Source organism: Rhodamnia argentea, chromosome 2 (genome assembly GCF_020921035.1).
Source record: "Rhodamnia argentea isolate NSW1041297 chromosome 2, ASM2092103v1, whole genome shotgun sequence".
NCBI classification, from domain to species: Eukaryota; Viridiplantae; Streptophyta; class Magnoliopsida; order Myrtales; family Myrtaceae; genus Rhodamnia; species Rhodamnia argentea.
In genome coordinates this window covers 7,664,403-7,676,468 of record NC_063151.1, presented here as the reverse complement: position 1 = coordinate 7,676,468, position 12,066 = coordinate 7,664,403, and the positions used below count along the sequence as shown (strand labels likewise).

The 12,066-nt window shown below is 40.5% G+C and overlaps 3 protein-coding genes across 4 annotated transcripts; all 3 read right to left on the bottom strand.

The window, feature by feature from the left end:
• Positions 1-114: 114 nt before the first annotated feature.
• On the bottom strand, positions 115-1,756 carry LOC115756484 (heme-binding protein 2). The gene is made up of 2 exons (XM_030696289.2): positions 1,395-1,756; positions 115-614 (listed from the first exon to the last, which is right to left on the bottom strand). Exons 1-2 carry the CDS (start codon positions 1,652-1,654, stop codon positions 173-175), a joined length of 702 nt encoding a protein of 233 aa, XP_030552149.2. The 5' UTR covers positions 1,655-1,756; the 3' UTR covers positions 115-172.
• A 1,275-nt stretch (positions 1,757-3,031) lies between these two features.
• On the bottom strand, positions 3,032-6,015 carry LOC115756479 (pentatricopeptide repeat-containing protein At1g53600, mitochondrial). 2 transcript variants are annotated; one of them, XM_030696283.2, is made up of 2 exons: positions 3,451-6,015; positions 3,032-3,345 (listed from the first exon to the last, which is right to left on the bottom strand). In XM_030696283.2, exon 1 carries the CDS (start codon positions 5,874-5,876, stop codon positions 3,705-3,707), a length of 2,172 nt encoding a protein of 723 aa, XP_030552143.2. In that variant the 5' UTR covers positions 5,877-6,015; the 3' UTR covers positions 3,032-3,345; positions 3,451-3,704. The 2 variants fall into 2 exon arrangements, with proteins under 2 accessions (XP_030552143.2, XP_030552142.2); XM_030696282.2 differs by having other exon boundaries at positions 3,032-3,217.
• A 1,558-nt stretch (positions 6,016-7,573) lies between these two features.
• Positions 7,574-11,302, bottom strand: LOC115756481 (protein LTV1 homolog). The gene is made up of 4 exons (XM_030696286.2): positions 10,725-11,302; positions 9,991-10,422; positions 8,262-8,870; positions 7,574-8,061 (listed from the first exon to the last, which is right to left on the bottom strand). The coding sequence occupies exons 1-4, from the start codon at positions 11,202-11,204 to the stop codon at positions 7,930-7,932; spliced, it is 1,653 nt and encodes a 550-aa protein (XP_030552146.2). The 5' UTR covers positions 11,205-11,302; the 3' UTR covers positions 7,574-7,929.
• Between the last annotated feature and the right edge of the window lie 764 nt (positions 11,303-12,066).

Sequence of the window (12,066 nt, the reverse complement as noted above, 5' to 3'; positions counted from 1 at the left end):
AGTTGGTAATTTCATAGGATAGTTGGTAATTATTGACCTCAATTGAAGAAGAGATCAAATATCCAGGACACATCAAAGTAGGATGTCACATGGCAGCTGTGCAAGTTCCCCCACTAAACTCAAAGTTATATGTGAAAAACTAGAGATACTTCTCTATCCTTCACTCTCTGATTCATACAGAGGAAGCGTCTTCCATGTCGAACAGCATCCATATCTCATTCACTCTGTCATCGAACTCGAACGGAGAATTATACTGGGCGACTGTGTAAACCGAGGCGCCAGCGCTGCTCTCTTTCTCTCGGCTCTTCTCGATGGCTTTAGCCCAAGTAGTGCCGCTAAGGCTGGCTTCCAAGGCAGCTGCCTCCACTGCAACATCAGAGTCAGCGACGAATCCTCCAAACTGTCTAGTGGCGACATACGTGGGCTTCCACCTCTGAGCATGGAGGCCTTCCGCTGGGGGCGGGTTGGCTTGGTTCTCTTTCGGGACATAGAAGCTCACCACAAATGAGGACGCGCAAATAGGGCCGTTGCTTGGAGAGACCTCGGTGATCACTGGTGCCGTCATCTCTATCTGTTTTTCATAGCTGTTCTTACCTTGTATGTAGTCAAATAGCCTGAGAATCGATTAGGCGGGATGTTTAGACAGAAAACGGAGGTCTAATTCTCAGCTATATGTTTCACTAAGGAGTTTCATGTGAATGGCTAAATCGATTCAATCCTATCCCAATCGAAACTTTGATCAACAAGACAGATTGAATGAGGAAAAGATGACTGACAAAAATGTGAAATCTTATCTTCAGTCATCCAAAAGTTTCGATCCCCAACAATACTATCGAATTACATGCGAACGCAATACTGTGTCAATACGTGCGAACCATTACAGAAATAGAAGTCGCACGACTTTCTAATAGACACATCAGAGCTCTCTCACGCATGAACCTAGGCTAATTTGAGGAAACCAATTTCAATCAAAGGGAAGCCGAAAAACACGAAAATGATGGCCACAAGGGCTACGACATGTAAATTCCTCAATCCGTTCCAAAGATAATCCGACAACACCGATGATTTATGTAGGATTCTGCAGACCCTTTTTCACTTAATTTAGGCCAACAGGCGTTCTGGGCATCACTCTTGAGGGCACTTTCCTCGCACACCATCGCCATAGATTTCCGCCTAAGCTAAATAGGAGGAATTATAACTTAAACGAGTGAGGAATGTGTTCTAGAATCTTAAGATCTATACCATACGGTACAAGCTAGCAAAACAAAACAAAACAAGGATTGCAATTCTCGACACGAGTGCACGCCTCGATCCGACTCAATCACGACATGAACTGGACATGGGAGTGGCAATAGAAATTATTAAACTGATAAATGAAGATGTAAGGATCATACTGGCGGAAGCCGGAGCGAGTGGCTTCGACGAGAGAGATGCCGGGGATGGGGGCAGTGGACATCCACACAGTGGAGTTGTAGCGGCGGATCTCGTAGCCGTCGCCCACGTGCACGACGTCGAAGCTTGGGCACTCGATGCGGTCGCACGTCGGCGGGAACGCCCTCACGTGCTCCTGATTCGACCAAAGTCCCAAGCGCGAGGTGGACAAGAGATTGAAGAGCATCGAAAGCTTCACCAACATGCTCGTCGTCGCGGCCATGGCGGTCCGGTCGGTCTGAGAAAGATGGAGGAGATGGAGAAGGGTCGACTCCAAAATATCCAATGCGTCGAGTGGAGCCTCTCAACGTCCACATGTTCATGTATATATGCCGAACAAGATGAAAATGTGGGGTTACCCACAGCCACATAAAAGGAAGAAAGATGCCGTAATCCATTTTCCAACAAAAAAATCGATACTAGCTGTGGGCAACTTAAATTTGTGCATCGTAAATGTCCGCAAGATCATAGCTTTGCTACATTCTCGTGTTGTGAACACATGAGAAAGTATCTCGTTGTAATAATTACCTCAATTAGACAGTGTTTTTAAGGAATGAATTAGTAAATCATCTGTAGATTTTAATAAGAATTAATACCATGAAAAATCTTATATTGATACACTTATAATAAATTTATTCCAAATTAATTTTTTGACCACAAAAAATCATAAAGTAGTTCTGTGATAAATTTACCTTAAACTAATTTTTTGACCATAAAAATGTAACAAATTTGCCCTCCATTAATTTCCGTAAAATTGAATTAATGGCATGAAAAATTCCAAATTAATACACCAATGACAAATGAAAAGTAAAAACTCCAAATTGATAAACCCGTTAACTGTCACATGTCATTTAACTCAACAATTTAACGGTAAAATCTAATCAAAACTAAAGAAAGGTAAGTTTGTGACATATTCACCCGTTCGAACGAAAATTAATTGATGATAAATTTATTACATATGTATCAATTTGAGATAAATTTGATACGTATATACCAATTTCAAGCTTTTGTGGTAAAAAAACTAATTTGAGGTAAATTTATCATAGATATATCAGTTTAAAGTTTTTTTGTGGTATTAATCCTTTTAATAAATGATCATGGAGAAAAAAGAGAGTGGCCATTGAGGTTGACATTTCCAACTTCCCCACAAACACTTCAACATTTCGATAAGCGGCTGCTATGGCGACAAGTAGCGGCGCCACAACCATCGGAAGCTTGAGAGGACGAATATACCAACTGCGTGGACACAATAATCCTGCCTTCGCGCCTTGCCATTACTAATCCGGCGCCACCCACATTACTCTTGCAGGCCACTAAGATTTGGCCCCAATGAGGAGGATAAGATGCGTCCACGTCGAGCCTTGAGGGACCATTTTTCAGATTTTTGGAACTGAGTTAGACGCACCACGGATTGCCAAAAAGCCATGGCAATGAGAAGCGCAAGAAGGCTGCGGTTCATGCAAAGGGAAGACCGAGTGCTGATGTCGCTCGGAGAATAGCCTCTTACTAGATGATAAACTTTTGTTGCAGCAGGAACGATCTGAACGCTTGCACGGTCCTGATTTTCAGCAAAGATAGTCGAGCTTCAACAAGTCCCTGTTCAAATGTTCCACCCTACCAGCATCAGGGATGTCAGGTGTGATTCAACCATCGGCGCTAATGCACAGTGACCAGTCCCCTGCTGGGCAGGCAAAGAACGTCAAGGACAGATTGCAGGTCATCTCCTACTGCCAGCAGAAACAGTAGCTTCCAAATCTAAGTGCATTCTTTAACACATCGCAAGTTCCTGTCAGTCAACAAAAGGCAATAAAAAGAAGCATGAAAGTAATTAAGCACAAGATTGGGGGAATCATCCTAATTGTTGGTTTAGTTTCTGCATGGCAAAAAGGCCTTCACGAGTACATTCGCCTACTCCTACAAATACTGATACCAAAACTCATTGCCCATGGATAGAGAAAAACCGTTTTAACAAGATATAAGACAGAAATTACATCGATTTAAGTTCAGTTAGTACTATACCTTTTATTGTTAGAAAGATACCCAAGTTGAGCAGTGAAATGACTGTCGATTTATCTGCAGTGGAGGCTGATCCACCAGATGAGACAGATGGAAGATCAAATTCTCCATTTCAGAGAGAAGCACCAACCCCAAAAAAGGCTCTAGCTCTATGCTAGGAAACAGTCTGCAGAAGTATCCTGGATGACTTGCCACCCCATTATCAACGACAATCATTTGTCATTAGATGGGATGAGAGGATTGAGGAGTCATTAGAACTAAGATTCTAAAAGTAGTATTTCCTTTGAGATAGTGCATAGAGTAGCTTCTATGTCTCTGATACTTGTATGGGATTTGTCTCCCGCAAGAAACAAATGGACACTGTCCTTCATCATAATCCAACTGCATCCTGGACTCTTTCTCACTCTTTTAGATTTCTGGGCCATTCTAACATGGTCAGAAAAATCCTGCTTCCCAGAGGTATAATATAGGTTGGACAAAACAACATAAGATGTTGCATTATCAGGTTGCAACTTGATCAGTCTTTGGGCTGCAAGCTCTGCAACATCAACCCGCGAGTGGATCTTACCTGCACTAAGAAGCGCTCCCCAAACACCAGGGTGGGGCTCCAGAGGCATGGAACTAATCAAACAAATAGCTTCATCCAGCAATCCAGCTCGGCCAAGGAGGTCAACCATGCAAGCATAATGATCGGGCCCTGGTTCTATCCCGTATAATGACTTCATGGATTTTAAATAATTCCATCCTTCTACAACAAGCCCCACATGAGTGCATGCAGAGAGAATGGCAAGAAATGTAACTCCATTGGGCTCCTGACTCGCACTCTGCATCTTTTTGAATAATCTGAGAGCTTCTGTGCCAAATCCATTTTGAGCAAGCCCAGTGATGATAGAATTATAAGAGACTATGTTAGGGTCAGTTGTTTCTGTGAATATTCTGTAGGCATCAAGAACACTTCCACACTTTGAGTACATCGATATTAATGAGTTCTGCATAGAAAGAACACACTCCAGGTCCATCTTCAAAACATGAGCATGAATCTGTACACCATGGTTCAGTGTTGCCAAACCAGCAGAAGCACCAAGCACACTGCTCAAAGTAAGAGGATTCGGCTTGATTGCTTTCCGAAGCATTCGAATGTACCAATGGAATGCCTCCTCAAATTTGCCATTCTTCACAAAACCAGATATCATGGCTGTCCATGCAATGTCATCTTTTACAGGCATCATTTCAAATAGCTTAATCGATCTATCAATCATTCCGTTTCCAAAATATCCTGAAATAATAGTTGTCCAAGAGACTGCATCCTTCCTGGGCATCTTTGCAAATAGATGATAGGCTTCTTCAATACTATCATTCTGGACATAAGCAGAGATTAGACTATTCCATGTGACTTCATTCCTTTCGTCCATTGAGTTAAAAAACTTAATAGCATCATCTATATAACCGAAACTAGAATACATTTTGATAATGGAATTTCTTATAAATAAGTCAAATTCAAGTCCAAGTTGAAACACTAATCCATGCATCTCAATTCCTTCTTGGGATCTCCCAAACTCACCACAAGCTTCAAACATAACAGTAAGTGTTGTAGAATTCACCTTTACTGTTCCTTCCTTTCTCATATCCAGAAAAAGATCAAAACCACATTCAAACTGCCCCATCTTCATATACCCATTAATCATAGCAGTCCAAGATACAACATTTCGCTCCGGCATCTTATCGAACAACCCTCTGGCAGCGCCCACGCCAACATTCTTGCAATATCCGTCCAACATAGAGCTCCAGGAAACGACATCTCTTTGTGCCATACCCTCAAAAACCCAAACTGCCTCTTCGAGTGCCCCCAACTTCAGATACCCACTTATCAATGCATTTGAGCACACAGGATCTCGCCACTCGACTGGCATCGAAAGGTAAAGTTCTTTTGCTTTATCTACCTTCCCTGCCCGAACAAACCCTGTGATCATGGCACCGTAAGAGACCGCGTTGCGGTCGGGAATCTCAGCAAACAACTTATAAGCTCTATTGACATTCCAATCGTTGCGAATGTAGGCAGTGATCATCGCATTATACGAAGCAGTATTCCTGTCGGGCATTTCGTCGAACATTTGCCGGGCGTTCCGAATCCGCCCATTGTCTGCATACGCGGTGAGCATGGCAGTCCACGAAATGGTATTCCTGAAGGGCATCCGTCGGAACACGGATTCAGCCTCTTCGACCTGACCGTTTCTTCCATGCTTCGTGATCTGGGTGTTGCAATAAACAAGGAAGCTACTGGGTCTGTCGCTTCTTGTTGCAGCGTTAGTAATAGGCTTTGATGGGACCTTCAGGGTAAATAAGTGGTGCTGAGGACTTCGGACTGAAAGCCGAAAGAGGAGGAGGGATTTACACGTAAAGAAAGCATCATGATCGTGTTTTGCTAACATGGCTTGCAACGAAAGGGAGAGCCCATGGCCGTGACTGAAGCGAGAAAGGAGTCGAAGCTACAAAAATGTCTCCTTCAATACTGATGGCAGCAAATTCCAGATACCAACGCGACTCCGGGACACAAATCGAGACATTCCGACATGAATCGTTACATTTTCACTCGTTCTTAATAAGAAAAATAGTGAAATCGCTTCGAAAACTTTTTATTATGGTATGAAATAACAAAAATAATTGACACAATTTTTTTTGTGCTCTCCATTATTGGTCTTACCTCTTTGTTTTTTCTAATATTAGAAAAATAACATCTATAAGAAAATTGACATCTAAAAGACTATACAATATCATTTCAATAATTTTAGTAAGGTTGTTTTCCTTTTATCAAAATAGAAAATCATTTTCTCGGCACGAGCCTTGGCTAGTAGGGGTGATCGGCTCTCGGTCCGATCCAATCCTACCCTAGAGCCAAGAACCAAATCCAAAGGACTGGTTCCTAGTTTTAAATTGTGAATTAGATTGAATAGACCAGTCCAATCCCCAAGTAGTCCAATCATTGGACCGATCGCATTATTATTATTATTTTTGTAATGTATCATTAGATTTTTCTCATTAACGATATGTTCATCGGATCACCTCTAATTAATTGTATCCCGTTGTTGCAAAACCCGAAAGTCATACAGAGCATCTTAAGCATTTAGTTATAGGTTTAGATTTACATTTAGAAATTTTTTTAAATAAATAATATTATTCGGTCTGAATCAACCATAATTGACTCCAACGAGAATTGAATCGATGCCCCCGAAACCGGATCAAACCAACTTGTTAAATAAGCTCCCAATTCGATTAGTCCATTGTGCTCAATCCTACTGGCTAGTTATCCCTCATCCTCTTATGACTTTTTTTTTTTCAAATTTCAAATTTAGTTTATTTTTTAATCTAGATAAATAATCTTTCTATTAAAAAAATCAAACTTTCGAAAAAAAAATGTCTTTTTGGTCTTGTTTTTCATATTTTAGTCACGTCGGTGCCACATAATATAGAGTAAATAAAAAAAAAGAAGAAGCCATATCGGACGGACAAAGTTAACGAAATGACTTGATTGCGCCAATTTGACAAATTTTGGAATTTAATTGTACTTTTTGAAAGTTTAGGACTCAATTGTACTTTCTTAATAAGTTTTAGAACTTTAGATACACTTATCTCAAATACAAAAAATTTGAGTGCGAGTTGCATATTTCATTTGGACCAAGGCTACAAAAATTTCTTTGATCTGCAACCAAAAACCCCAGAAATGTATACTTAGTTTTCAATGTATCTCTCTAGTTATTTTACTTTTTCCTTTTCTTTTTAGGCCTTAAATCGAGTGTAATATACGTTTCACAAAATAGAAATATGGCAGCTTTTTGAGAAAGCGTGTTGGGTTCTGTGAGACGAGCATTTATCATATAGCATGATAAGGGCGGACTTCTGCACGTGCTTTATTAATTTTACTCCAAAGAAGAGGTAGAGCACGGGCGATATAATCTTCTTTGCCTTGTAAATCTCAATCCTCCACCTAGCACGAAGGCATACAAATTGTGATTTACAGGACTTTGGGTTGTAACCTGAATCCTCCTTCGTAGGTTTGCTAAGTCTTGATGAATCTGAGTCGATGAGATCTTGAAAAAGATGATTCTAAATGCACACAACGTGATTGTCTTTTAACTGTTGACCCTTTGAATCTTGCAAATTTGCAATTTCTTCGCAGGGAAGCTTTTTCATCGGCGATGACAAGTGTCTTGTTTCCCTTTTTCACTTTTATAGGACGACAGCCTGTGCGAAAAAGGCGAGGGAAGTTTGACGCGAATGTGTAAATAAACAAATGCGTAACCATGCTTTCCCAGTGGATGTTCCAAATGTGTAATGTAAACAAGCAAAACTTAAAAATCCTAGCGGTACAGCTTGTCGATTCCAGTAGCCACACCATCCCCTTGGAGAAAAAGGGTATGCAAGATTCAGCTCTTCGCCTCCGTTGGACTCAACCCCGTCCAATCAGGTGGAACACTGCCAACTTAACTACATGAGAGGGATGGACGACGGGCCAGTGATGGCAGCCACTTTCTGCGCCCGCTGTGCTTCGCACCTGTAAAGCCCCTTCATTTCCTTTTTCGTGCGACGTGCCTCCCGCCTTTCCTCCTTCACAGCAGCCTGAATTTACATTCAGATGAACATCTTAAACAATAGAATACGATTGAAGGAACCGCACTCATTGTAAGGGCCAGAAACTGAAGTACACCATACAAAAGTCCTCTTCCTCTAGTCAAAGCCACATAGTTGCAGAAAGGGATGAAACTCAAATGGCTTAATCAAATTGTCTATAAGAAAAAAAAGAAGAAGCAGGTACTTACCTTACGCTCTTTCTTCTCTTCCTTTGACTCTTGACCAAGCTGTTTCCTCCTAGGCTGCTCATTCCTCGAGACACTGCCATCCTTGACCTTTTGCGCTGAAGATTTTATGCTCTGAGGCAGATAGTCAACAGGAAGTTTTTCTTTTCCTTTGAGGGGTATCAACGGATTGGCCGCACCTAAAGCAACAGAAATTGTGCCAGCCAATTTCTTCTTTCTGGCTACCTCGGGTGCTTTGATTTTGCCTGGGTGATTATCAAGATTTGAATATGTAGAGACAATAGTTTCACAGTCCTGCACCTCGGATTCATCACTACTTTCTTCAACAATAACTACTTCTTTGTCGTCATTCTCATTTTCATACTTGTCTGCATATTCCACACAACGACGGATCAAATCAGCAGCAGAATCCCGTAGCTGTTTGCTTTTCGCTTCATTTCCCTTCAATAAATCAGCTGGAACTCTATACTTGTCATCAATTTCCAAGTCATCCATATCTTTGTAATCAAAAGCCTGTTTGAGTTTCAGAGCAAGGGATTCATCTTCTTCAGCGATATAACCACCATAACCATCATCCTCGTCATCCTCGGATCCATACTCCTGAAGTTCAAGCTTTGAACAATGAAGAAGAAAATCATCAGATATCAGTGAAAGAAAACCGATTTAAGATAGTTAAACTAAATAAATGATGCCAACTATTGGCTGAATAATACTAGCTCATGGAAATTCTGCCACCACTAGAGAAGTTTCAGCATTTGAGAAGGAGCAATGAGCGTGGAGATGACAAAGAGTAATAAAAAGAAATTGTCTCAGTTACTGTAGGTTCCGTGTCTGATGAGGCTAAGACTCAGGCCAAATATTGCACAATTTCTGTCAATTTCGAGCACCTTATGAATACAAAAAGCGACTAATTTCATCTAAGACTATCTTCAAACTTATTGCACTAATTCAGTGGATAAGTTTATCACAAGGCATGCTCAACATCCAATTAGACCAGCGTAAGCTCTCACAGAAATAGAGCCAAAAACAACAACATCACAATGACTCAGATAGCATACACTAGTACAGATGTGCTTTGAGTCAAAGAAGAACCTCATGGATTAGGATAACAAGGTCCAACTACTACTTTTTTTTTATTGCAAAATTAGTCCAACTTAATAATTACAAAAATTTCCTAAAAGTGCCTTCAGAAAAAGTACCTCGAGGCTAGGTTTTACTAAGATGGCAGGATTCTTTTACACAGATCGTACCAGCAATGACTCCTCCAAAGAGGGGAAAAGGTGTAACCAAATCTAACCACAATGGTTAGAGAGAGAGAGAGACAATAGCTAAGAATCATTAAGGCCGTCCAATAGTGTAATGGATTGTCAGCCATCAAGTGCACTTTAACAACAAAACACAAGAAAAGAATGTCAAGTGATATTCAATAAATTATATCAGCCTCTGCTATTGTTCTGCAGTCAGGCAGAAGTGTAAAGACAGCACAGGAGGATTCTCCATCATTCACCAAAAAAGGAAGGAGCAGCAAATTTTTTTAACTTAACGTTCAAATTTAATATTTGCAAGCTAAGGAGTGACAACATGTCATTTCCACTTTTGGTGTCTATGGTTTAATCTGATTCATACTTGTCAAAGCAAAAAGAGAGTAGATTTTATCAGCTCATCCACTTATCAAGCATATTATCAAAATCAAGAAAGCATGTACTAGCTTGAGGAGAATTAAATGACTTACAAGATCGAATTGCTCATCCAGCGGACGACGTTCTCGTGGCTTCTCATCGTCAAAGTAGTCATTTGGTTCCACAAACTGACTTCCTATTTCGTGAGGAAAGCCATTGTCAATTTGTTTCTCTTGACCAGCAAAAGCATCTGATCCATTAGTAACTCTCCCCATCACTTTAGGCTTCCCGGAATATTGCAAATTTTCCTCCACAATATTGTCCTCGCCTTCAGGATGGTTTGCCTGAACAATAAAATCTTCTTCCAAGTCCTCGACATCAGACCCAAACCGTGAGAGGTCACTATCATCAAGTAATGCAGCAACTTCAGGATCCATGGCCTTCTGTACTCTCACACTAACACTATTGGCAGCAACACTATAAATCGATGTATCATTAGGATCACCTTCTGATTTAGGAACTTGTACATGCGAAGCATCATAAGCCTGAAATCAAAGAAGTTAAACAAAGGTGGTCCTCAGGAAGCATATACAGAACACTGAACCCTTGAAAAGAGGAAATCAGACTAACGTAGTGAATTTGTAAATACAGGAACTCACATACAGCCAACCAAATAAACAACAAAAGAAACAAAAAAAAAAACTCAGCTTTATTTCATATCCTGTAATGCCAACCTCAGACTCGATTGAATCTAATCCATTACAGCAGAACAATCACGTCTCAATTGACGCACATTCACATTAATATCGAGCAAAACAGTGAAGACCTGAAAATCAAGAGGCCAAACCTTAACATCTTTAGGAACCAGGTCAAGCCTAGCCTTAGGATTCTGATAGAAAGCCGAACCACTACCTGCATTCCTAATCTCCCTCATATGCAACAGGTAATTATAGCCGTCATCAGGAAACCCAAGCTCCAGAATCTCCCTCCTGATATGCTCCGGCAGCCGCGACGTTGACGCACCATGTCCACCTCCAACTCCCTGATTCCCGACCGCACTTCCCATAGCGCCACCGTCGCTGACGCCGTCATCGCAGTCGCCGGGCGCGTCCGCGAACATCGAAATCGGATCGTCATCGCCATCGCCGTCGCCGTCGCCGTCGGCGTCCTCCAAGGTAGCGGCCGAGTAGGGATTGTTGTCGACGCGGACGAAGATGCGGTCGCCGCCGGGAGCGTCGTCGAAGCTGGGGTCGGCGGAGTCGCGGGACATCAATTGGAAGGTCGCCGACTTCTTCTTGTCGATGAATTTCTTCGCCTTGCGTCCCATTGTTTCAGGCAATTCGCTCGTCGAACGGGCTGCAGAGAAGCAGCAGCGAGGAAGACCAGCGTTCGCCGCTAAACCCTAGATGGTTTTGGATGACAAAACGTACAAAAAACGCCCGCCCTGCTCGTCTTCTCAACTGATGGCAAATTTGTAAATTGACCAACAAATATGGGCAGTTCTGGCGGGTTTTGTGAAAGTTTTTTTTTTTTTTTTTTTTTTTTTTTTTTGTGTTTTTTTTTTTTTTTTTTTTTTTTATTTGTGGGGGTTTTCTTTTTCAGGAAACCGAAGATTTTTACACCGTTTATAGCTTAAATCTCATAATCAAAAATGCTTTTTTTTTTTTTTTTTTTTAAAAAAAATTTAAAAAAAATTTAAAAAAAAACTCTTAAAAGAATTTTTGAATATGCGAATTATGTTTGTTAAATTATAGCCATCGTAAAGTAATTTTGGATAAAATACTAATTTTGAGTTTTTATCACTCATTTGAGTTAATTACCAAGCTCATTTTTCTTTAATTGCCAACTTTTATTTACTATAACAATTACCCCTTAATTTTAATCAAATTTTTCATTAAATGATAATAAATTTTAATATAAGTGGTTCATCAACTTTTCTTCGTTTATATTAACATTTTTTTTCAATTAATTCTCATGTAATTTTTTGCGTGTTATCATATCAATAAACAGCAGATAAAAGTACAAATATTTTTAACATTCCTTTAAGCTAATCTCACTGATTCCAAAGACCTTCCTTATATGTTATCCCTCATAAAAAAAGAAGAAGACTAGATTTGACATAACCAATTGAGTTAAAAAAAAAAAAAGATTTGACATAACCTTAACGAAGGGAAGGGGGGGAAAAAGTG